The 26,715-nt window shown below is 40.0% G+C and overlaps 1 protein-coding gene across 6 annotated transcripts; it reads left to right on the top strand.

Moving 5' to 3' along the window:
* Positions 1-534: 534 nt before the first annotated feature.
* Positions 535-26,571, top strand: clip1a (CAP-GLY domain containing linker protein 1a). 6 transcript variants are annotated; one of them, XM_069139220.1, is made up of 27 exons: positions 535-760; positions 5,463-5,751; positions 6,770-7,299; positions 7,941-8,065; positions 8,167-8,383; positions 8,473-8,670; positions 8,790-8,881; positions 9,141-9,201; positions 11,851-11,955; positions 13,230-14,138; positions 14,356-14,472; positions 14,815-14,872; positions 14,958-15,041; positions 15,166-15,322; positions 15,609-15,774; positions 15,982-16,197; positions 18,111-20,564; positions 21,297-21,434; positions 21,573-21,679; positions 21,842-21,962; positions 22,083-22,135; positions 22,324-22,344; positions 22,674-22,791; positions 23,578-23,725; positions 23,837-23,889; positions 25,237-25,364; positions 25,468-26,571. In XM_069139220.1, the coding sequence occupies exons 2-27, from the start codon at positions 5,661-5,663 to the stop codon at positions 25,694-25,696; spliced, it is 6,696 nt and encodes a 2,231-aa protein (XP_068995321.1). In that variant the 5' UTR covers positions 535-760; positions 5,463-5,660; the 3' UTR covers positions 25,697-26,571. The 6 variants fall into 6 exon arrangements, with proteins under 6 accessions (XP_068995321.1, XP_068995324.1, XP_068995323.1 ...); XM_069139221.1 differs by lacking the exon at positions 535-760 and adding an exon at positions 800-1,203; XM_069139223.1 differs by lacking the exon at positions 11,851-11,955.
* Positions 26,572-26,715: the final 144 nt, after the last annotated feature.

Genomic DNA, 26,715 nt, shown 5'->3' with positions numbered 1-26,715 from the left:
CATCTTTTTCTAAGTACATGCAGAAAACACCGGCATTGGCATGTTGCTTGCAAATAACTTGCACACTAAATATGCACAAACACTTACATGCATACTTATGCCGATGCCCATGCATACTAACGCATGAGGGTGCTGAACTTCTGAGAGCGTCAAGAGAATCATTTATTTTAAAAAAATCATGTGATACTGGCAGAGTCAACACTCAACTTCCGTAATACAATTACATATTCTTGCAGCAATTTGCTTCCCATTTTAAACTGTCTTTGTCCGTCTTAATATTAAAATATGTTTCCTTTTAGAATTCGGTTCTCTTAAAAGTCTGATATTACACGACCATCTATTGGAATCGGCTCTCCGAAATCCGAGATTAACCATCAAACCTGCACTTTGTAAACAAATCTCGTTTATTTCTAAATTGTAACAAGTCGAGTGTTTTTTTTCTTCTTCTTCTTCTTCTTCTTCTTCTTCTTCTGGAGATGGTGCCGCTCTTTCAGAAGTGACGGAGTGTTCCATCTCACCGAACATACCATCTTTGATCGGCACCACCACTGACGTTCCCCTCCGCCGTTGGACAGACAGCTCGTGCAGCAGTAGGTACTTCTGGGCTGCGTCCCGTCCGTGTGTGATCCGAGCAATAATAGTCGTCGCGGTTCTCCTTTTTTTTTTTTTTTTTTCCTCCTTTTTTTTTTTTTTTTTTAAAGCGTGCCAGCCCTGTAATTATTTCCCCCTCGGAAGGCGGCTGTTACAGGAACCTATCAAGGTCAGTATTTCGGTAAACAGCAGGGTGAAAGTTGGTCAGGTAGCGGAGACGTTTCACTTTGAGGTGTTAGTTTTAGCTTTAGCTTAGCCCGACCAGCCCTTGTGCTCGTCGCTCGGGCCTCTCCGGCAACTCATCACGTCTTTTCTGACCGCGATCACAAACTGGTGGGATTCATTTTAAAACGGAAGAGGGGACGGCGGAGTCCACGGGGGCTGCTCGGGTGGGTTAAATCTTTAACCATTTGTAACGCTGACTCTCAACTTGTGGCTGCAGTGTGCCCTGCCGGTCCGACGGCGACATTGCGGAGACTTTTTGGATTTAAGGAATTTGCTTCAGCCGCTTAGCCTGCCACGGATATCGGTCCACGGGTGGATAACTCCCGAGATATATATATATATATATATATATCTCGTCTCACCGGAGATTTACACGTAAGATAGCTGGTAAGGTAAAATTAGCTGACATGGCATTTTATTTTTTATTTTTTTTTATTCTCTGACCAGATGTGCCACCTCATCGACAGCTCTCAATCAGCTAGCTCCTGACCGAGGTGTCGAGGCGATTTACGACAATGCGTTGACCAGACGTAAAGATCCCTGACTTTGGTGTTACACGTGTGTTATGTCAATGAAGCAGCTGCGCTTTAGTGGAGTCTCTGGATCCGACAGTTTAAAGGTTTAAAGGTGTGACTTGGGCTTTTATGATTACGCCTTTCTGATTCAGAGAAAAAGCAGCTTAGCTTGTTTGGACTGATGACCTGACTCAATGTATTAAATGTGTTGCTGTGAAGCATTTCTTCGGCTGACACGCCTGTGTTTGTATTTTCACCAGCAGTGGTGGAAAATAACGGAGTACACTTACTCTAACATGCTATTTAAGTACGATATTTGAGTACTTTTTTTTGTAATTTTACTTGAGTATTTCTACTTGATAATACTTGATATTTCCATTGCCCTACATTTCAGAGGGAAATATTGTTCTTTCTACTCCATTACATTTATTTGACAGCTTTTAGTTTTCAGATGAAGATTTAACACGATAGATAATACAACAAACTTAAAATACAACACGTTGTTTGAAATTCAACTAGTTGTTTCCAACCTTGTTTTGGCTCATGACAGCAGTGTCTAGTCACTTCACATTTCAGATGTTAACAGCTCCACCAAGTAGTGATTTTTTTTTTCCCCCTCTAAAGTTCTCACGGGTTCATTTCGATAAACTTTCAAATGATCCAATATCTCACCAAAAGATTTGAGAATTACTCCAAAAACTGAAAAAAGATTTGTGTATCAGAAATTATTTTGGTTTTTTGGTCTTCCCTCTCCCAGTAAAAACTGAATATAAAGTAGTTTAAACCAGCTCCTCCTTAGCAGCTACAACAGTAACATACTGCTTACACGCTGATGCTTCACTATTAATAATCTAATGGCATCATAAGAAAACGTCTCTCGGAGTGCACCAAAGAGTTAATACTTTAACTACATTTTGCTGCTAATATTTATGTACTTTTACTTAAATACATGAGTATTTTTACACCGCTGTATTGGTACTTTTACTTAAGTAAAAGCTCTAAATACCTCTTCCACTGCTGTAGATTAGTCTTATACCTCCCAGTATAGAACTGATGCTCAAGGTATATGGGAGACGAAACATTTTAAGGAATATTTCAGGAATATAATCTTTTCACATGCATGTATTGTACTAGTTTTTTTTCAGTCCACTGAGTACAAACTTTTGACTCTGTAATACAAACATCAAAAGAGGCTCTTTTAGTTGCGGGAAGTCTGGATTTTACACAATGCATTTTTTTATATATATTGTATTGGTTCAGGTCTCAATTTTGTCTGCGTGCACTTGTAACAGTCAGAACCTGTGCAGGCCAGGTTGATACAGTATATAATGGCTGTAAGGTTGATTTTTATGTCTGCTGGTAGACAATGAGGATTGTTAATCTCAAAACCTATGAACCTGTATTCACAAACACTGAGGACACAGGATGCTTCTGGCTCTCATTCTGTCCCTTTGGTGCTTTTCTCGGCCTTCGTATGTCAGTGCCAGCAGGGGCCTGCATAATCATCCCGGCAGATGTTTCCTCAAAAAGGAAGAACCTGAGCTGAGTTGTTCTTGTGATGACAAAAGCCAGAGAGAGTTACATCAGTTAATACACACTTCTGGGGGTGCAAAGGTGTTTTTGGCATAAGCCATTTGCCAGTTTACTGTATCAGGCTAATGAATTTCATAAATAATATTCTGGTGTGAAGCAGAGATTGAGAGGGATACTTCAACGGGACTGTGGACGTCAGATACGACTGGATTTAAAGTCACTGGCTAATATTACCCAACTGAAAGACAGGGAGGAATGAAAGCCGGCTCGCTTGTGTAACTATTCTCACCCTCCCGTCAGTCAGCTAGTTAACTATGTGTCAGTATTATGAAGATATTTGTCCACACACAAATTTTGTTTCATTCTGTCTTACAATTTTTCAACATGTTTTAGAAGGTGAAATGATCAAGGTTGGCCATACTGTTAAGATCCACTGCTTTGACAGACGCTGCGCATGCAGACTGCTGGCATTATAAAAATAGAAGTTATATATGTTATTGCTGTCATTTGAGAAGTCTCAGGTCTGTTTTACAGACTACCAACTACCTCTTTTAATTTTGTATTTACATCAGAAAAAATGAAAGCAGACTACATGGAATCAAATTTAAGACTCGTCAAGAATTTCACTTTTTGTTTCCCCCTCTGTATTAGTTCCCTTTAATTTTTGCAAAGCTCTGGTGCTTGTCTTTTTCCCAAGCCACAGATTAGACTGAGTCGGTGGCAAAAGATTAACATGACTGCAGTGAGGAATTCTTCCGAGTAAGTGGATCATGTCCAACTGATGGCATCAGCTCAGCAATCAGAGCTGAAACATCCCCCCCTTAATGCTCACAGCACAGTTGCAAAGCTCGGTGGTTTTTTAACTTAAGATCTGTCTGCTGTTTAACCTTTTGCTTTAATAACGTGTCAAACAATCTGTATTATTGTCTTTGTATTGAAACACTTCCGATAAACATCGGGCTGACGGGGCAGCTTGGATCAGACTAGATGATGAAACTGGTAAAAATAAGCAAGGTTTCCTTTTCATTTTGGAAGAAAAAAACATGAACTGTTAAGGATACAGAAGGTCCTGCGTTGGCTGTTCTGTGTGACTTTCAATATGTATCATGCAGTCTTCAGCCACTAAAATGCTTTCTCTTCTCTCTTTTTGACCTGAGGCCACTAATCAGTATCATTCAAAGGCACAGTGGAAGAAAACTGGAACACAGCGTCCAAACTAGGTCGTGCCTGCTGATGGCCACCCTTCATCCTCTACTGAGAAATATCTTGGAGGTGGTGTGAGAGCTCTGCTTTTTGGTTGTTTTGGCAAACCAACGTAGTGTAGCGGCTAGGCCCTTTCAGGCATGACGGGTATGTTTGTGTGACTGTCTTGAACAAGTCCTATATTTAATTTCTGCTGTGTGAAGTCAAGCGTCTGGGTTGGCTCATAACAGTTCGATTCATCGGTTTATTTTGCAATGAAGCACTTTAGAAGTTGAAAGAATTTCTTAACTTTTAAGCTGCACCTTATTAGAGTAATCAAAACTGTTGTTAATTTTTCCCAGGTTGCTGCAAAGCTTTTCAAATAATGATTAGGCGAATGACTATATGAGTATGATAAAACTAATTTTCTGGACATTACCCATGTCATTAATAGAAGTCTCTGGTAAAGAAAATTCCAAATATAGTTTATTGTCACCATGATAACAGTATATTCATACACATTCACTGTCCAGGCTGTCATCTTAACTACAGTTGTCACTATACTACGATATTTCTGAAGTCACGCTATTGACAAAGCAGCTGATTGTGGTTGCATCATCAACATCAGACTTGGTGATCAAGACCTTCAGTGCACCTGTTCTGCAGAGGTCAAGTTGGTGTCATGCAACCCTTCACTGAAATGGGTTAGGGTTCTACAGATCTGTCAGAAGACTGGCCAGGAGCTCAACGCTTGTCTGTAGTTTTGCTTTAGTTTGATTCAATGTATAAAATCATGCTTGCGCTCCCAGTTGTTATGTCAAGTAAACAACAGGCAGACTGTTTGACTAGAGCATTCAGCCAATCTGTTTCTATGGTGAGGTAATCTGACTAACAGGATAATCTGCTGCTGCTGCTGGTGGTCGTGTTTCTACAGTAATCCTGTTTTAGAAAAAGCTGCCAGCCAGCTTTACATGATTTTAGATGCCAGAATGATAGATTGAGTGAGAGGCCGTTTGTGATATCTTGTGTATTGTGGTCAAGGTCACAGATGAGCTGTTCAGAAGTTCACGATTGTAACACCATAGACTGCATATCAGCTGGACTTTGACAGGGTATTTTTAGGTCTAACTGTGACGTGTGTGCTGAAGAGCTTGTTGTCATAACAGAAACAAAATGCCTCCATTAACAGAGCACCAAAAACAAAGTCAATGAGCCTGCCTTAAAGGCATATCTGTACTTGATATTTATTAGTTTAGTCAAGGTAAATTATTGCTGTCAAAGTCGGGACAAGTCAGGAAATAGTACATTTGTTTATATAAATAAGGAACTTGATTAAATATAGAAAGTCCTGGTTCATTAGTCATCAGTGGTAAATTTAAAGTCAAGTAATATTTCTGTTTCTCTCTTTCTAAACAGGGTCCCTTTTGTAAGCAACGCTTTTTCTCTCTCCTCCCTTCTCCTGTTTTTGTTTCTTTTTCTTTTTTGTTCACTTGTTTTGGGGCGGAGAGAACCACTTCGCCATCACAGAGCTGCGGCCAGTTGTTTTGATGGTCTGGGGTCAGTCTGTACCCACTGACAGACACAAGCCTTGTGGGTCGGATCACAGGAGGAAATATGAGCACAGCAAAGCCCAGTGGAATCAAAGGGCCCAGCAAGATAGCTCGGCCACCTGGAACTGGAGCCCCAAAGACCAACCCCAGCACAGGTAAGACTATTTCTGTGTCCAGCTTCTTCGGCATGGTTTATAAATGTGGTGCTGGAGTAAGGTTGTAGAGGTGGGCATTTTAAGATGGGAACTATTCAACTGTTATTTGAAAACACACCAAAGGTTTTGTGTCCTTCTGCTGTTTGTATAGTGGCATCTAATCTCGCAGCACCACACGGTTTACCAGAGACTGGGAGTAACATGTTCTTCTTTACCTCCACCTTCTGGTGGTAGTAACAAATTACTACCAGGCACAGGTAGAAACATGGGAAATAAGACCATACTTGCATAAACTATTAGAGTTTTTATTTGTTAATGACTTCCAGAGGGGTGACCTGTCATAATTTCTCGTCCTCTTTCAATAATGGTTGGGAGTTTTGACGCCCTGACGCACACTAAATACCTGTTTTTATTACATTTCGCCTTGTGCTTGATCCCAGTTGATAAAGCTCAGCTTCGTCTTTGTAGTTCAAGACTGATAAATATAACTGGATAAAATAAGAGACACACTAACCAGCTGTTTTGTCTCACATTCCAAAGGTAGTAGGTTAAATCTTCCTTTCTACATTGATGCATTAAACCAGTTTTTTAGGATGAGTTGAATCATAACCGATGTGGAAACATTGGAAACATTCTATAAAACAGTTGGGAGCTCTATGTTTTCTTAAAGTAAAGTTGAATATAAAAATAAAGTCTAAAAACAAAGCAAAATGAACTCGACAGGCTTTTAGTTCATCAGACACTTCTTTAAAACATTATTTTATATTTGAAATGTTTTGTCATGAACATGAAAATTGATTATAAAAATATTCTAAACCAAAGGTTAACCTACACCATCCTATTAAGTGAACACATATACACAGAGGAAAGGGTAAATTTATAGTGTAATATGGATGCAAAATTACATGGTATCGCAATGCTTTCCATAGTATTTGTGACGTTTGTCTTTCTGGAACAATTCAAGTGCTCAATGGTTTTTTTTAAAAAACTCTCTCTCCTATTCTCTCTCTAAACATAGCTAAGGTTGCTGCGGCTGACAAATCAGCTGCAAATGCCAGTGGAGGAGATGCCAAGGACGCTGAGGAGAGCTTCCAGATTGGGGAGCGAGTATGGGTGAATGGGAATAAGCCAGGCTACATACAGTTTTTGGGAGAGACACAGTTTGCCCCAGGACAATGGGCAGGGATTGTTCTAGATGAGCCGATTGGAAAGAATGACGGGTCGGTGGCAGGGGTGCGCTACTTCCAGTGCGAAGCCCTGCGAGGGATATTTACCCGTCCATCCAAGTTGTCTGCCACTGAGGGGGAGGCTAATGGAACGCAGACGGCACCGCCCTCCCGTGCTGCATCACCCACTCCTTCAGTTGGAAGCGTGGCCTCGCATACACCCGCTACAAGTACTGCGGCAGCCAAGAAGGCCTCCTCGACTACACCAGCGATGCCATCTTCCAACCTCACGCGCACAAACAGCGAATCTGTCTCCAACCTGTCCGAGACTGGATCTGTCAAGAAGAGTGAACGGGAACTGAAGATGGGTGACCGTGTGTTGGTAAAGTTTGCTACAGTACCTGAAAGAAAATAATAGATCGTTTTGTTCCCTGTATATATCAGCAACATCAGCATTAGCATGAAAAGTGCTTGTTCAGAGTCACATGACTCTGGAACCCTCCTCATCAGTCTCGGAGAATTAACACATGAAACGTGGTCTGTTCCACTTCGTCACCAAACCTCCAACTGTTAGTCAGTGGAAGTACTGATATTAACACTGAGTGTAGTCACCTGTGTGTACAGTCCTTTAAGTCTGACTATATGTTGATGAGGACCTTCCTTCCCCCTCACAAATTCCCTTATTTGTCTTTATCCCTTTCCTCAGCCAGAAGGCTGTGTACCACATTATGCAAAGAGAAAGTGTCACACATGCCTGTTGGGCTGCACAGGAAATGTTCTCACCATCACTGAATTTAGTACCATTTAAACCTTGCAGCTGTGAATTTAAGAGAAATACACCTTTCATTTTAGATGTTGGTAATTTGGCCTCATTCTGTTCAAAACTGGCACATTTTGTTGCTGTTGCTTTTATAGAATTATGTCACTTGGGGTTTATTACCAGGCAAAGCTGATTACTCTTTAGGCCTCTTTTATCTGTTGAGAGGATTAAATGTTGGCTAATGTTTGGTGTTTTCTTCTCAGGTTGGTGGTACAAAGGCAGGAGTGGTACGTTTCCTTGGAGAGACAGATTTTGCCAAAGGCGAGTGGTGTGGTGTGGAATTGGATGAGCCCCTAGGAAAGAATGATGGGGCAGTGGCAGGCACAAGGTACAAAAGCCACAGGATCTGTCAATGACAAAGAAGCATGGTTATATGTGTCAACAACACATCTTCCATTATAATGATTATAATAAATTATCTGTCCCTAGATATTTTCAGTGCCAACCCAAGTATGGCTTATTTGCTCCAGTGCACAAAGTCACACGCATTGGCTTCCCTTCCACCACGCCAGCCAAAGCAAAAACAACAGTTCGGAAAGTAGTGGCCACACCGTCAGGGCTGAAGAGAAGCCCTAGTGCCTCATCCATCAGTACCATGAGCTCTGTGGCATCTTCTGTTAGCGCGAAGCCCAGCCGCACAGGCCTGGTGAGACATGGACACACTCAACAATACCAAAAGTCATGCACATACTTTCGTTTACTCAGCACTGTGACCATGCCACTGTCTTTCTACAGCTAACAGAGACGTCGTCCAGGTATAACCGAAAGATTTCAGGCACCACAGCCCTGCAGGAGGCACTGAAGGAGAAGCAACAGCATATTGAGCAGCTAATGGCTGAGAGGGACATGGAAAGAGCTGAGGTCGCCAAGGCCACGAACCATGTTGGAGAGATGGAGCAAGAAATTACCCTGCTCAGGGATGATCAGGAGCAGGTCAGCTCACTCAATGATCCTAAATTACTGATAGAATTACACTGCCCTTTAATTGTCTTTTCATCTGTGTTCATTTTTAATCCAATATCCAACTCTTTTTTTTTTTTTTTTTCCTCAAGATGGAGACAAAGATGGATCAGTTGCGTACCTTGGTAGAAGCTGCAGACAAAGACAAAGTGGAGCTGCTGAATCAGCTGGAGGAAGAGCGTAGGTAAGGGTTTTCTGGAGGTGTGACTTGTCAAAGACACAAAGTCAACCCATGACAATGTGTCAGGATCTGTTGTTTCAATATTAACGGTTTAGTTTGAGAGAAAAAAAAAATGACTGGTAAGCTTATAATGCTGTCGTACTTTTACAGTCGTAGGAGGTCATGAGGAAAGAGGTTTCCCCTGAGTTGACTTCGCTTTGCTTTTGGTCACTCGGACGTTGTTAGTGCCCCTCTTGAAGTACATTTTTATTCTGTAACATAGGAAGGTGGAAGATCTTCAGTTTCGTGTAGAGGAGGCTTGCATTACCAAAGGAGACCTGGAGGTAAATGCACAACACAGATCCACACCACTGCAGCTCACTTATTTGATTGAATTCATATTTGAAAACCAAAACATTCACAAACATTTTTTATGAAATAAAAACATTTTAAGTTGATACTTGTTTCACAGATTTTAGATACAATTTTTTACTATTGATTTAAAAAGCAGCTCCAGTCACCCTGCATCCTGGTTCCAACTCAGGACTCCAGTTTGCATAAACCTCACCTTATGTTCATGATAATAAAGTGATTTTCTTTTTGCTTTTACACCAATGTGTCTTTTTGTAGCCTTGGTCTAATGCACTTAAAGCTTGCGCGACAATAACTAGTGTCCCTTGCCACAGTGTTAGAGTCAAGTCAAGCATTTGCCAGGGTTAGCAATAGAAACTCCTCACTTTGTTGTCTCAATAGCTGTGCTTGTATGGACAGTTTGATACCGGCTACATTCTGCATTAGATGATGTGCTGTCAAATGCATCTAACGGTGCAGCAAGGCTCTGACTTTAATGACAAGGGCCAGGCCATGCCCAAACCAGAAATATATACATTCCCAGGCTTGATATGCATTAAGTCACTAAAGCTAATAATCATAATATAATTCGCCTAGTGTAAGCCCAGTGGGAAATTTCATGTGAACAGACCAATAATATGATCAAGGAACTCCTCACCAGGACAGCTTCTTAATCATTAATAAGAAATAATGTTATTATTACTTTTTACCTATTAAAATAGAGAAATATGTATTGTATTTATTGTGATAGCTAGGGGAATTATGAAAAGAGACAGCTTTTACATAATCTTTTACAGTAATTTAACACATTAGACCCCAATCAGTTATTGTCTTTTTCTAAAGTAAGTCATCCCAAGTGATGAAATGCAGAGTACTGGAGTCCAGTGGTATCTGTGTATCTGATCAAAGAATTTGTTATTTATTCCACAGTGCTGCACAGGGGACCATCTCAGTTACCCTGATGGCATCCAAGCTCAAAATAGATGTTTAAAAATGAGGGCTGCAGGGTTAGAAAATCCCTTTATCTTTTCTTTAAATGCGTGTACTAACAGTTTATTACTTACTCACAGCTGTGGATACTTTAAAAACATGCATGCAGCTTTGAACAACAAAAACACTTTGAACAGGCTCAAAAATGCTTTGTTAACTTCATGCTGTTGACGGTGTGCTAATGATGAGCTGTAACCTTCGGTGCCTCCTTGTTCAAGGATGTGATCTTATTGCTTCTTCTTCCTTCCCGTCCTCGTCTTTCATGTTGGTCCAGTGCTCAGCATGGAACCACTGGAGATGCTCCCTTGTCATTCCACTGCTCACTCACAGACCTGAATTCAGTCTGCTCACTGCAGCCAAAGGGGAATAACACTCATCTTAAGAATTCACATGAGTATACAAAGATAGATTTGCCAGGCTACATCAAAGTTTAAAGGTACTTTACAGACTATCAACAGTGGAGGCATAGTGTTGAATTAAATGTTTATATTTAAAGTACCCACAAATGTATGTTGAAGTTTTATAATCATATGCTTCTTTATTATTGATTGAATGTGCATAGATAATTGGGCATAATGTATACAATTGGTGCTATTCCCCTTTTCAAAATGAAACCTTGAGTTAACATACACTGGGTAACATGTCAGACTACAAGCACGGAATTGTACCAGGAAATATTTCATTAAGTTGCTATAAAATCCTTATTCATAGCTCACAATACCGAGAAGGCAAACAAGATCATTTCTATTTCTTTAGCCCAACATGCTTCTGTGTTACTGATTTGGTTTCTGTGAAGTTGGTCACAAGTCTTGCACATGGCGGTCTGATAACTGGTGGCTTATAATACTTACTATATACAGTGTGGACAATGGCTTCATCACCAAAGAGAGAAAGCAGTGTAGGTATCGACAGTGCTATAGACCTTATTAGTTTACCAGAATTAAACCAAGCCATGATGGCTGTTTAGCTGAAATACAATAGATATATAAAAAAAAGTCTTTATATTGACACTCTTTTGTTTAATCGATATGCTACTTCTACAACATTAGATATATTTTTCATTGACTTCATGTTACAAAAGGAAGTTTAGGGATCAGGAAACAACCAGCACTACGTTCTCTCCATGCTGTGCTGAAGTCATTTGAACTTAATTTACTTTACACAAATTATAATTTTTTTTAATGTATGATAACAGTCGGTGTGCGTTGTTCACCAGGTGTCAATTATGCATGGTTACTTCTAAACTGCCTCCATCAACATACTCATCCTGCACATCCATAAAACATTGTGCCCCCGTCTTTTGCTGCTTGTCTTGTATTTCCCACCATTCGTTCACTACATTCCCTATTTGCAGCCATGACAATGGCACAGCCTGAAAGTTCTGCATGGGGGTGTCTTCTCATTTCCACTCATCCATCACTCTGACCCAGTCCCCTTTCCCCAACCCTTCAAATACACACACACACACACACACACACACACACACACACACACACACACACACACACACACACACACACACAGAGTCATCATAGTGATGTCACCAACCCCTCCATCCTCTCTCCTGTCTCCCTCCCTCTCTGTCTGCTTTGGGCTGGCATGTGATGGTGGCACTGGTGTGTTTTCTTCCTCTCCCCCTTGTTTACTAACAGACGCAGACCAGACTGGAGCATGCCCACATTAAGGAGCTTGAACAGAGCCTACTCTTTGAAAAGACCAAAGCTGAGAAACTCCAAAGAGAGTTAGAAGACACTAGGGTAATGAATTCTGCTCTGCAGTGTGCTGCGTTGGGAACGAGGGCCTGGGCCACGGATAGTGGCCAAAATATTTGCAAAGGCTACAGACGGGCCAAGCAGGAACTGGAGTTTATCTTTGTGTGGGCCTTGTAGTAAATGTACCCTACAAATCAATTTTTTTTTTAACTTCACAAAAGAAAAAAATAATGTTCCCACTCCCACAAAACAAATGAAATGAAATTATAAACTAATACATATCTTGGGTTTATTTTAATGCTTAAATTTAATCCATCCTTCAAAAAGATTTCCAAATTGAGGAATACCATTTATGGTATTAGCTACAGATTAATGTTGTAGTCATTTTTCATGTTAACTTTAAATGTTAAACTTAAAATCATGTTGAAAAACATGACTCTCTCTTCTTTTTTTTTTTAGTCATCAAAGCAAAAACCAAAGGCATCTTTCAGCTGCATGGCAGCTCTTTCACTTCTATTTTCCAATAAATTACCCAACCTGAACTCACTCTCTAGTGGTATCACTGCTTAACCAGACAGACAAACTTCCCCTGTGTCCCCAGCTAATCATGTCCTCAGTTTATCCTATGTTCCACTTTCCCCGAGCGTTCCTGGCATTCATTTGTCCTGCTTATTTGGTGTCCTTTGCCAGTCTAAAACCTGCTCCTCATGCTCACATTATAGTCACAAAAACTCTATAAAAATATGATTAGGGCCATAGTTTATCCAAGTTTTATCAATTATTTTATGAAGAAAATTATTTTTGATAGAGCAACTCCTGTCTTAACCAATTTATTAATGTAGAAGCATCAAATAGAGATGCATGTTTGATAAGATTAGTAGATTTGTGACATGGCTGGAGTAATATAATATTAATGGGACATGCGAAAAGTCCCTGAAGCTTCTTTTGTAGCTTTTATTTTTAGTTCATATCTTTCCTAAATCATGAGGCCAATAATGATTTAATAGTTTAATGGAAAATGTCTTGCACACTGCTGTAGCTCCATACATGCTTTCTGTGTTCACTTCCATTATTTGGACCATACCCTTTATAAACACAAGAGGTCAGCATAGTGCTTTATTTTGGGGATCAAAGGTTTTTATGCCCTCATTAAACAAGCAAATTGAACAGTGTCTCTCCCAGAAAAGATAATTGTACTATTATGCAGTAATACAGTAAAGTATGTTTAAGTCTTTTATTAATGTGCTTTTGTTAGTACGCATTGCTTTGGTGTGTTAGATTGGGAAACATTTTTAAATACAAGATTTCTGCTTTTGAAGGTTGCTACCGTGTCAGAAAGATCCCGTATTATGGAGCTTGAAAGGGACCTTTCACTGCGAACAAGAGAGGTAGCTGACCTGCAGCTGCGCCTTGGAGTCCAGCAGGGCTCTGAGGACTCCAACTCTACTCTTTCTCCTCTTCTGGAAGAGATAAACTCTCTGAGGGATCAGTTGGCTTCCCAGGAAGCTAATCAGCAAGAAGAGCTGGGGAAATACAAGGAAAAGCTAGAAGCTCAAGAAAAAAATCACAGTGAGGCTGCTGCCCAGCTTCAAGCTACATCTGTAAAGCTCTCCAGTGACAAAGAGCAGTTGCAGATGCGCTTAAGCCAGGCTGACAAGGAGAACGCTGATGTTGTTGAACTGTGGCGGTCCAAGTTTGAGTCTGCCATTGCCTCTCACCAGCAAGCCATGGAAGAGTTGAAGGTGTCCTTCAGCAAAGGTGCAGGCGCCCAGGCAGAAGAGCTCGTAGAAACCAAAAGTGCAATAGAGAGGCTGAAGTTGGAGCACAGGTTGGCTTTAGAGGAGGCTGAAGCCAAACATGAAGCTCATGCCTCAGATTGGAATCAGGAGATGCAGGCGCTGAAGGCACAGCTGTTCTCTTTGACTGAAGACAAGGAAGGCCTGGAGGAATCACTGCGGTCCAGTGTTGAAAAAGCAGAGGAGCAGCACCTTGTGGAGATGGAGGATGTTCTTGGAAAGCTTCACGCTGCCGAACTTAAGGTGAACGAGCTTGAGGAGAAGGAAGCAATGCAGGCACAGCATGCTCAAGACAAGGACGGAGAAACCAAAGAGCAGATGGCAGAAATGGTTGCTCTGCGCAGCCAAGTAGTACAAGGTAACCAGGAGCTTGTGGCCCTGAAGAGTCAATTAGAGGAAGTACAAAGCCAAGGAAACAACAAGGGTGACCAGGTGGGTTCATATTCACCTCATGACCATTTTGATTCTCCATTTTCAGTGTGTGCCATGTTTTACCTGTTATATCCGTATTTTTTCTGTTGGTGTGGCATTTTCATACAATTATTTTGTTCATTTGTTTTATTAATATTTTGTTTTCATTTTAATTTTTCTTCACTGTTTGCTTTTGCTCTTTTGTCTTCTGTATTTTTGTAACTGATGTGTGCTATAGGTTAGTGAATTGAGCTCTAAATTGGAGGGCCAACAGCAGGAAGTCCTCTCTTTACAGCAGAGTCTGGCCACTGTAAAGCAGGAGAGGGACACCCTGGAACAAGAACTTGGAGGCCTGGTGAGGCTTATGGCCTAATTTTTGGATGTGGTTATACAGTAATTCCCCCTTCAGCCCCCTCATAACTGGATAACTTTTCCCAAGCTGAATCTTGCCTTTGGCAATTATCTGCTGCAATTTTGTGCTATTTAATACTGCTTACTAATATTGGCCAAATTAAAGAATATACAAGAACGGATATATTTGCAAGGAGGTAATATCAGCTAACATATCTGATCATCTAAAGTATCAAATATGATAAAAGTTCTGTACAAGCCCCTAAAATCATAATCATGCCTCAGATTTACCTAAATTTGTCTATTCCTAAAAAGATAGATACAACATTTGTATTTTTCCCCACAGAAACAAACTTTGGCTGACGGCACAGAGGAGCAAACTAAATCAGCAAGCACTATGCAAGGTAAATGATATAATCAGTCATTCTTTGTTCACTGAGTAAATTGATTTCCAGGATTTAAAATTCTATTTTTTAAATTTTTTTACAGAAACACTTGAGAGGCTCAGTAAGAAGGAAGAGCAGTGTGTATCTTTGGCCACAGAATCAGAGTCTCTAAGAAGTCAGCTTGCCGGTGAGCACATTAGAACTGCGTTGTTCTGCTAATTGCTTTGTGAGAAGCTTGCAGTAATGTCCTACTGCATCGTAGTGTATTTTTTGTCCTTTCCTATTGAACAAGAACCTCTAATTGTAATCAGGGTTGGAGAGGAAGATGAAAGCTGCAGATGAAAAGCTTGTGCAGTTTTCAAAGGACAAAAACAAGCTGGAAAATGACATTTCAGACATGATGAAGGCATCCGGTGATAGTTCTGTACAACTGACCAAAATGAATGAAGACCTCATGCAGAAAGAGAGGTACCACACTTTACTATTCCCTTCTCATGTACTACTTGATTCAAATCGCACCAATCGTGTCAGAATTGAATAGTTTAAATAAAAAAATAGTTGAATAAAAAATTTCCCCTCGGGGATTAATAAAGTAAATACCTACCTACCTACCTACCTACCTAGTTATTTCCTTGTGACATGTTGTAATCAATATGGACAGCTCTTGCTTTTCTTTGATTCCATGCTGAAATTGATTTATTTTTCAGCAATCTAACCGGTCACTGCTCATCCTTCACTTTTTCTCATCACACAGGAGGCTTGAGGAGTTACAGAACCAACTAGCAGAGGGGAAAGAGAAGGTGGCACACCTGAATGAACAACTCCAGCAGGAACAGTCCCACACAGAGCAGGAGCTGAAAGAGACCAGAGATGCACATCAGACTCAAATAAGTAGCTTTCAGGAGAAGATTACTACCTTGGTTAGTGTTGTACTAAAGTAAAAACAAAATATGCATGATCGTTCTATTCTTGAAGCCATAAAAATAGTTTTACAAATATTATAAATTGTGATGCATTGTTTACTACTCAATGGAAAAACTTCCAGTGAATTGTATCCTCTTGTCAAACAAAGTCGATGAATGCTCTAATTGGATTAGTTATTGCCTTTTTGATTTCCCGTTTTCTAGGAGAAGACTGTTAAACAGGGTGAGACTCTGGTTGAGGAGCTGCAGGCCTCTCAGGAGAAATCCCTCTCTCAGGCCTCAGAGCTCCACGTGGAGGAAGTGGAGGTGCTGCAGAGTCAGGTTGACAAGTTGAAGCAGGAGCTCTCCTCCTCCAAGGACAAAACCCAGAAGCTAGAGGAGGTGGTGTCGGAGCTGCAGCCATATAAGGAGCAGGCTCAGGTAAGTGCAAACCTAGCGGCACATCAGCTGAATCAGCATGTGTCACATTTTGTGCATGCAACTTCTTCAAAGCAAAATAGTTCATGTAGGCATTACTGATTTTACTTTTACACATCAGGAAAGATTTCACCTGTCTTTGTTGTCATTGAAAATTCAAACCAGCTGGAAATCAATACTTTCACCTTTCACAAATTGACACAATATAGACGTTAAACCAGTTTAAACACCAAAAAGAGTGTGAAACAAGCTTTTCAAAAAAATTATTGGAGACCATATGGAACTGTATAACTCAGTGATTGATATATATATATTATCATTTTCCTCCTCGCATTTTTGATGATAACTAGCTCCACATTTGATGGTGCTATATGGTGTATGCTTGCAGGGGTACACCTATTGAAATTATTTATTTTTTATTTATAGTTTTTGGTTATTAGTAAAGCAAAATAAATTATTCACAGAAATGACTGAAATTATTCACAGTAAAAATAAAAACTTTGTTCTGACTGCTTTATGGATATTTATGCACTGGACAGCATTGATCAGAAAGTATTTAGATTGGTTCAGTTTTTGCACACTTTAGACCTAAAATAGCTATGTTTGCAATCAGTCTATACTCAACAGCCCATAAAGACAAAGTGAAAACATTTATAGAAATTTTGAAAATGTATTAAAAGTCAAAAGAACTCAAATCTCTCCCAAACTTATTCTGTACTATTTGCTGGATCTCTATAGATCATAGCCAGGTGCTTCCTGTTTTATTGAATAGAAAAAAAATTAAAAAATTCTAGAACTTGATTGGCATCCATATTTATCAAATTGAATTGACTGGACGTAGTTTAGTTTGCCTGTGTCTATAAGGTTCCAATATTAAACGGCATGACAGGACAGGAACCAAGCCATGAAGTCCAAGGAACCCGTTGACCTCCCTGATAAAATTGTGGTGAGACATAGATCCCTGAATTTTACAAAGGTATAAAAGCATTTTTGAAGCCAGAGCACAGTATTTGAAGTTTGAAATCAGCAGGACCAGAGTTGAACAATATAGTGTGGGCTAAGTCATTTCTTTGTCAGGGAGGAGAACAAGAACCCAACAGTCTGTCAGACTATGACAGTAACTCTGACAGAGCTTCAAAAGGCAGTGATGAGGGACCCTGAAAGGACAACCATCTCAGCAGCACTCGAGTCTTTATGGTAGACTGGAAGCTTTATCTATTTAAAATGATGTTAATGTACAACATAAAGTGTGGAAAAAGTGACAGGGGTCTGAATATTTTCTGAAACCACGTTAAAAACGCTGTGTTAAGCCATTGATTTCATTTTCTCTCAGTCACATGAAGTGATAAGTGCTTCCCTTATAGCATTCTTCATCACCCTGCTGATTCATTCAAGCATTTTCACTTCCTAACAATTTTTTTGTTTTTGTTTTTTGTGTTTCTCTACATTCACTGACAACTTTGGCTTATACAGCCCATAATTTACTTTCATTCTTATGGATTTAAAAAAAGAAGAAGCAAATATAACATATTTGTGTATTGGGGTTGCCCAGAATAATTCCTGTATTTATACATTACAGTAAGTCCTCTTAAATGATAATGGCAGTGATATAGTTGTTATACACTCTGGCATCCAGCAGCCGCTCTTTGCTAATATGCCATATTTAATATTTGTTGGCCCTAATGTTATTAATACATTTATTTAGAGTAAGTAAGGACTGAAGTGAAAATGTTCCACCTTCTTATATTTTAGAAAATCATTGTGGTGTGAGCTCTGGTGTGATCATTTTTGATGCTTCTGCTGCTTAACCTCTTCATTTATCAATATCTGCTTCGGTTTATTTTGGATTCATTCATACTTTTTCCTGTGTATATATTCCCCTCCTTTTTTTTTTTCTTTCACTTTTGTTCTCCCAGTGTCTTTCTGCTGAGCTTGACTCCTCCAAGCATGATGTTGAAAATTTGTCCAAAAAACTGGAAAACCAGTGTCTCAGTCTGGAGAACATGTGTAAAGAAAGTGAGGATATTAAGACTGAGAAGGGCAAACTGGAGAAACAGCTTTCAGATGTGCAGACTAAGTTTTCTGCCCTTGAGAAAAGTCATAAGGAACTTTCAGTCCAGAATGAAGAACTGCTAATAACCAGAGATCAACTTTCAAAACATCAAAAGGAACTACTCTTCTGCAACAAGCATTCAGATGAAGAGAAGACTGCAATGAACAAGGAACTGGAAAAGTTCAAACACCTTCTTCAAGAAGTACAGACTGAAAACAAGGACCTGAAGCATAGTAAAGGTGAATGCGTGGCCCAATTTGAGGAGCTCCAAAAACAAAATGCAGAGAAGTCTGACTGTCTCCTCAAGCATCAGCAGGACATCCAGCAAATTGAGGCTAAAAAGAAGCAACTACTTGAGGATTTTGAAAATGTCTGCAAAGAGAAGAACCGGCTTGAGGAGGACCTCAATGAAAGCAAGTTAAAGCTCACCTGTGAGAAAGACAATCTAATATTAGAGAGAGATGCTGCTAGAAATGCCAGAAAGTCTCTTGATGCTAAGAATGCGGAGTTGCAGGCGAAATTTAAATCCTTGAGCTTAGAAAAGGAAGATCTTACAATGAAGAATACCCAGCTTCAGGTCCTAGTGGAAACACTGACAAAAGAGAAAGGAGAGATGTCCTCTGAAATCAGCACTGCTGTGTTGGACAAGAAGAGCCTTGAGACGGTGAAGGAGGAGCTCCAGAATACGCTCGGTGTCACAAAGAAAGACTTGGAGAGCTACGTCCGGGAATGTGAAGAACTCAAAGCCTCAAAAATGAGTTTGGCCCAGATGCTGGAAGAGTTCAAGACGAGCAGTCAGGTGACTGATTCTGAAAGGCTTCACCTACTGCAGGAGAAAGAAGACTTACTCGCGATCCAAAGGAAAGCCTCCACTGAGAAAGAAGAGCTCCTCGGAGAGATACAAGAATTAAAAGAGAAGCTTCAGGTGTCGACAGAACAGCTGTTTCAATCTAATGAGAAATTTAAAGAAGCATTATCATCTTTTGAGCAAGAAAAGCAAGCGTTTCGCCTTCAGAGTTCTGAAACGGAGATGACTCGGCACACTTTACGGAAGGAAAAGATGAGCCTGGATTCAGCTTTAGAGCAGCAGAAAATGGATTACGAGCGTTTGGCAGGTGAGAAGGGAGAGTTAGAAGAGAAGCACACGAAGACGCTATCTGAGAAAAATGCTCTTTCTCTTGAACGAGATAAGCTAGCTAGTGATGTCCGAACAACTAAGGACCAGTTGGATAATTCCTCCAGAACTAATGGTGACCTTATTCAAGAGAAAATTCACTTAACAACAACGCTAGAGGAAACCAAACGCCAAAAAGACGAGGTTGAAGCGGAGATGACCTCTTTGAAACGAGAAAAGGCGGACCTGCAAAATAAACTGCAGACATATCACTCTGATATTGAAGCTCTTGAAAAGGGCAAAGCTGAACTTGTTGAAGACCAAAGTAAACTAAAAATGGATTTTGAGAAGGTTAATTTAGAGCTCGTTCAGCAGGTGGATAACCTTACAAAAGATTATCAGGGTCTTCAGTCGTCACAGATTGAGGCTGACAAACGAGCACAGGCTTCGCAGAAAGAGAACCAGGTGCTGCTTCAGGAGATCCAGGAGTTAAAAAGTCAGATTAAATCGGTGTCAGAGTCCAAGCAACTTCTTGAGACCCAGCTACAGGCCGAATCCAGTGAACGGAATAAAGCAACATCTGACAAGGATGGTCTTTCCAAGCAAATTGAGGACCTGCAGAAAACATTGTCCAAAGTTACAAAAGAAAATAAAGAGATCTCCTCAAACCTTAAGAATGCTGATGAACAAAAGAAGTCCTTCATGGTCCATGTGGAGGCTTTGAAAACACAACTGAACCAGCAAAAGCAAGAAAGTAGTCAGCTGACAGAAGATAAAGAACAGCTGCAATCTAAGCTTGAAGAGATGGGCAAACGGATGACCATCCTGACCACAGAGGAGGAGAGACTTTTAGCCTGCCAGTGTGAATTGGAGCAGGAGATTTCTTCTCTCCACGCAAACCAAGAAAATTGGCTTGCAGAACGGTCGAGGCTTCTTGAAGAGTCGGAGCGTTTGCAGACGAACCAGAAACGACTAGAGGTTGATGTCGAGGCCCTACAGACTGATAAAGAAATTTTGGAAAAGCAATACAAGGACGCTGTTGCAGAGGTCTCGGCTTCTGCCGTCGTGAAAGAAGAAATTTCCTTCAGCGTCTCGCATCTAACAGCCGAGAAGGAAACCCTGCAGATGGAGAGAGATGAAGCAGCCCAGCAAATCACGCAGCTCAAGTCGCAACTAAAACATGCCATTTCTAAGCAGCTTGAGGTATTTTTCCATCCAATAGTAATCACTGACTCACTCACCTTTTTAGAACGGCTGGGGCTATTGTCACCTTCTCACTGCATGCTTGCTGGTTTGTCTCCCTCTCCTTTTTTTACTTCCATGTCTAACTTTCACTTTCTATTTACTAACAGCTGTTTACTACCCTTAGCTCCCAGCCTTTGCCTGTGGGCTTATAACGTGATCTGATGTTAGGCAAAATTCTTCTGGCTTACATGACTACATGACTATGTAGGTGTGAGGTGATCTTTAACACACTCAACCATCTGATGAGAATAAGTATCTGCACCGACTCTCCAGAAAGGAATATCATACATCTAAAAGAAACCGTTTCTAATCAGACTTATTACATAGGTAATTGGTTGTCGCTGTCCCGTTCTGAGGCCACAGGTTTTAGAGTCAGTGTTGTAGAGTGGATACTAAATATTTCCTCTTTAGTGTAGCATTTATGTTATTAATTGTCAACCAGACTGTACTTGGAAAATTGCAATGAACTGAGATTTGGAGAATTGTTTCTTATTTGGGAATTAAAATAGCTAACTCGTCAAGCATGAATTAAATGAAATTAAAAAGACTGTCAATTCAAATGGTCGTTTACGAATAGCTTCATCAAATGAACTGCACAAGTCTAATTCTGGTTGGTTGGTCATCAGACATTTGCGGCTCTTGATTTCAAACCACCGTTTTTAGTAAATCTCCTGCTTGTGCACCATTCAGGCTACAAAGACCTCTGGCAAGACTGCCGAGGCTCTCGAACAGCTGTCAAAAGAGAAAGCAGCTTTGATGCAGGAGAAGAACGAAGCCCAGTCTCAGCTGGAAGAGCTCCAGAGCTCCAAGCAGGAAGTGGAGACCGAGGTAAGTGAGAGAATGCAACCTTTCAGGGTTGAAGTGGCTTTTCTCATCAAGCATTCTGTATATGTAAAAAGGAATGAAGTGAATATTTTTGCTATGCATGTCTTGTAGTTGTGAATACATTCACTGTTATTGTTATAGCTGGAAACACTGAAGAAAGAGAATTCCAAGTGTCAAGAAGATTTGAACGCGTCCAAAGAGCAGCTTTGTGCAGAAACTCAGCGAACCAAGAGTCTCTGCCAGGGAATGTGAGTACATCCTCAACTTTGTCTGTTACTGTCACAGAAATCAGTCGCGTTTAAGTTTCAGTGGTATGATACAATTAGCAGGTTATAGTGACTCAGAAGACAAGCCTGTATCCTATATGATCTACATGAGTGGTCAGAATTTGACATTTTGTATTTATTCAGTGAGGAGCTTAAAGAAGCCGTTTCTGTGAAGTCGCAGTCCCTGCAGAAGATGCAAGATGAAAACAACAAGCTGACTCAGGAGCTTCATAACAAACACAAAGACCAGACTGATCTTGTGAAGGTAAAAGACCTTTGTTTTTGTTTTTGTTTTTTTTCAACCCAAATTTTTTTTTTTCTCTATAAATCTGCAAGAATCAGAACATTTTGTGACACTAATCCATTTTTAACTGTTATTACGCAGCTCAAGGACGAGCACGCAAAACTCGCAAAACAGCTGGAGGAGTTGAAGCAAATGTAAGAGAATAAACCATTTTGTGTTTCTGATATTCTCCGCAATTTGCATATTCACCATTACTTTGCGAGTGTTTTTTAAGGCTGTTGTTAAAATAAGCACTCATTGTTTCATCTGCTTAACATTTTCTGATGGGCAGTGTGTTTGTGATTAAGTGGATGGTGTATCATGCTGTTCTTTTCCTCTAAAGCCTGCCAAATAATGCTCTCAGGTAGTTCACACCTTTTAATATTATGTCATGTCTGTCATAGTACAAATATATTGACCACATGTATGTAGGCAGATGATAGGAACACTTCTGGAAAACTTTTTAAGTCATTATACAAAAAGTATTTTTCATCTACATGCGTGCTTTCACTCGTAAGCATTATTTTTTTTTTTTTTTTTTTTTTACAATTAATTCATTTGATCATTAGATAAAGTGGTATTTGTCTTAGAGACCTGATGAGAATAGCTTTGTTAAAGAGGCTCAGTTTTTCTCTTCTTGGAGTGATCGTGTAGTGTACATCTGAGAGTTAGTCGGTATTGTGTGTTTAATAGCGAGAGGACCTTGAAGGAGCAGTTGAACAAGGAGAAGGCCGCCCTCCAACAGTCCATCCATAAAAACAGTGCCTTAATCTCAGAAAAGGACCAGCAGGTGGAAAACCTGAAGAGCGAGGTGAGAAACGAATGCGTGATCTTCCTGTTGTTGTTGTCGTCGTCGGTTGATACGGAAAATTATTTGGCAAAACTGTAAAATGGGATTTGCACGAAATTAATTTAAGTCAAGAATTAAGAAGCATAAACTTTTACTCCTGGATTTTGTTCAATCTCAGGTCCAAACCTCATCACTTTGTTCAGTTGTTGTGGCAGATTCTGAGCAACCACAAGAAACAAGGTGTTTGCTCACAGCCTCTAATAGGTTTTAAAAAGCTATTAAATCCCATATGTAGCTTTTAGCTTCATTTCCTTTTCAAAGATCGTAACCACATCAGTTATTAACAACAAATTCCAATGGATCTTCTAGGCATATTTCTTTCATTGTAAAGACTAACAGGATGTCAGCTATAGGTAAAAAAAAAAATTAAAAAAACTGATTTTGTACCACTTACATTTTCGAGTGACAGTTTACAAATGATCTTCGAAACTGCCTAAACCGAAAGTGAGATTGAAACCTCTGTTGCTGGTGCAAATCTAGTGACACATTGATAAAATATCCAGTATGCTTTTCATCCTCTAAAAACTTGTTTGGATCTTGCACATGTAGAAAACTGTGATCTCTCTGATCTAGACTTGTAGACTGAAGGACTGCTCAGACTGAATTTATGTTTGTATTCGCCTCTTTAGTAATGTGTTGTTCAGTAAGGAATTTCACTTAAACATAATTTTTTTTTTTTTAAACTGAGTAATATTTTGTAGAAAGAATAAACAAAACAATATTTTTCATGAGGTGTTTTCTTCACAGCTGGCTGTCCTGCATGGGGAAGGTGCCTCAGTTAAGACACTGCAGGGTACAATTCAGGCCTTGGAGAAGGACAAAGCTAATCTACAAGAGTGCGTTCAGAGACTGGAGAAGGGCCTGGCTGCAGGGCCGGACACCATCAAGTCCTCGGGTAACCGCGCTTAATTCAGGACCACAGCTCACATTTCTGACAACACTAAGATCACTTCTACACGAGGTGAAAAACAAAAAGCAGATCATCTAGTTTGCTCCTGTTTTCCAGGTGATGCGGTTTTGGACCAGTTGAGGGAGGATGAGGAGACTGCAGAGAGTCAGGTGTGTAACGTTGCACTCATCCGGTATAATAACAGTCTGGATTGCCTCGATAGGTTGATTTTTGTTTGTTCTTTTTGTTCTTTTTTTTTTTTTTTTTTTTTTTTAACCATTTCTACATTCAGTGTAATGATGCTTTCCCATCCTGCCTATAAGACGTTCTGATTGGACAATAATAATAAAAAAAAAAAAAAAAAAAAAAAAAAAAAGCCTCATTGCATTTAGACATCATCGTAGTTTGGTGCAGTCCTATGGAAACAGTATTACTGAATGTTGTCTGTGAATGACTGTGCTGCTTACTCAGCACGTGGTACTAAATGACATACGGAGTATTATTTCCGTTTGTAACAGTAGAATCTGAATCTTCCAGTTCACTGTTGACTCATGTAACTGATACAGTATAATGTTTTCACAGGGGTGAAATGGGCCTAAACAGAGTTGGACTTTTAATTAAAAGCTCATTGAGCTTCTGCCATCTCGGCTCTTACCGGGGGTGATTAATACAACTCAATCGGTATCACACTTGTATGATCCCACCGCTGTGAGCAGATCGACCACAGTTGATGATGGGTGTGTCATCGGTGTTACAACTTTTATTCCCTCCTCTGTTTATTCTTAAACGTTATACTGTATTATCTGTCTGTGATGACTTGAGTGTGCTGTCTGGCAGAAGCTGGGCCTGAATTTGAATTTGAATTTTATTTTATTTTTTTCTTTCTTCCCCTTCTCTTTCTTAAATCCAAACTCGTCTCTTCTGCCCTGTCTCTGATGTTGGCAATGCTACCCCACCATCAGGCGGCGGTTTGTTAATGTTATTCATCAGCTTCACTTGTGCATGTTTGTCTGTCACTGTGGCTGTTGTTTCATCCAGTGGAATCACATTATAGTTGGTGTGAAACCACAAACTCTTCCAAAGAACAACCAAGCTTGATTCATCAATTTAACTTTCAGTTATTATTCAGTTATGACAGATGTTCAGTACACATTGTTACAGATTCTTTTGCTCAATGAGATAGTCATCGCAAGTAGGTATTTTACTGACGCTAGCTGTGACTCATTCCAAGCTTTGACTTTCTTTTGTTTGACAACTCAGTGGCAATTCCCCACCGTTAATCAAGATTAGGTAAATATTTGGGGGGGATATGGTGAAACACAGTTACTACTATCTTAACATTATCACAGTTACGGTCATAGGAGGCAAAGCCATGGTGCATAACACAACGAATAAACTTGAAAGGAAGACACTGTAACAATTTTTAAATAACTCACGTAAGAAAATGTTTTGAAGGATAATATATGGTGATTTACCAGGAGAAGCATCAACGCTACTGTTGTGTATCTTCTTTTCAGATCGAGTTCCTGAATTCAGTCATCGTTGACCTCCAGAGGAAAAACAAGGAACTAAAGGACAAACTGGAGAAAATGGCAGCTGCTGCTCTGAATGGGAATAATCCAAGTGAGCTGGATAACTATGACAAGTAAGTCTTATTCAGAGCAGACTTCTTCTTTTTTTTCTTTTTTTTTTCTAGGACCTGTAACAATGCAGTATTTCAGCACTACTCAATTTGTTTTTCTCTGCAGCCACGATAAGCAGCCCACGAAGAAGAAAGCTCCCCCAAGGCTGTTCTGTGACATCTGCGATTGCTTTGATCTCCATGACACCGAGGACTGTCCCACACAAATGCAGATGCCCGACTCCCCACCACACACCACCTACCACGGCAATAAGGGTGAACAACGGCCCTACTGCGACATCTGTGAGGTCTTTGGCCACTGGAGCGAATCCTGTAACGATGACCAGACCTTTTAAAGCCTTTTTAAGCCCTCATTCGCACAATCACTATATTTGCACATCATTTTAGATTAATGCTGTGCTTTTGGGGTCTTAGTTTGTGTGTTGTGTGTGTGCATTTTGTCTGCTTGTTTTTGCCAAGCATCTTTGTTGTCCACGCCAGCCCTTAAGCGCTCTTATGGGAGTTTATTCTCCTCAGAATCTCCTTCCAAAAAAAATTCATGCATCCAGAAAAATCCTATACTGGAGTCGAAAGTTTTTGTGTAACTGTAAATGACTTTGGAGGAAACGTGTTCGATATCTTGGGTTTGTGTGAGTGAGAGGGTTTTGTAGGTGGATGTATTATTCTGGGAGAATGTGTTCTTCAGACCATTTAATTTATCAGTATCCTACCATTGTTTGCACAGCTTGTCAGTGGGTGACAAAGATAATATAGTATCATAAAAAGTGTTTATTTGAAACTGTACATTACTTCATTGAAAAACAAATATCAGTTTGCGCAAAACTTGGTGAGCTATAGTCTATTTTTTTATGCCTGGAAATACTATGTACTCTTTAAAGATTTGATAGTATGTGTGTAATTTTGTGACGGGGAGAGATTTGCTCACTCTCGTCTGGAGTGGAGCAGCGAAACCCAGTACCGTTTGGCTTTAATCTGAACTTTTTTTATGATCTTCATGGAGGGACCGCTGGAGGATTAGTAAAAGAGAAGCAGTTCATCTGAAAGCGCTTCACTGAAAGCCCTCGGTTCCAGTAAAATGGCCTTTCCAAAAAAGTTTCTCGGCAACTAAAAGATCATTTCTTTCTGAAACAGTGAAATACTTCGCCATTTCTTTAAACATGTTTTGAATATCTGTATGAAAATAAATAAAATTTATGAATAAATGAAATATAATCTGTGTTGATTGTGCACAATGGTTTCACAACAGTCTGTGTGCATCATGCTTGCTCCATGTTACCTGCATTCACCGTCATGCACGGTGATCCCAATACACTAAATGTGTTATTTAGTGTATAGTATTCTATACAAAGATCCA

This window comes from Embiotoca jacksoni, unplaced genomic scaffold (genome assembly GCF_022577435.1).
Source record: "Embiotoca jacksoni isolate LCO1_2020_lvr unplaced genomic scaffold, fEmbJac1.0.p SCAF_8, whole genome shotgun sequence".
NCBI classification, from domain to species: Eukaryota; Metazoa; Chordata; class Actinopteri; family Embiotocidae; genus Embiotoca; species Embiotoca jacksoni.
This window is presented reverse-complemented; position numbering and strand designations above follow the sequence as displayed.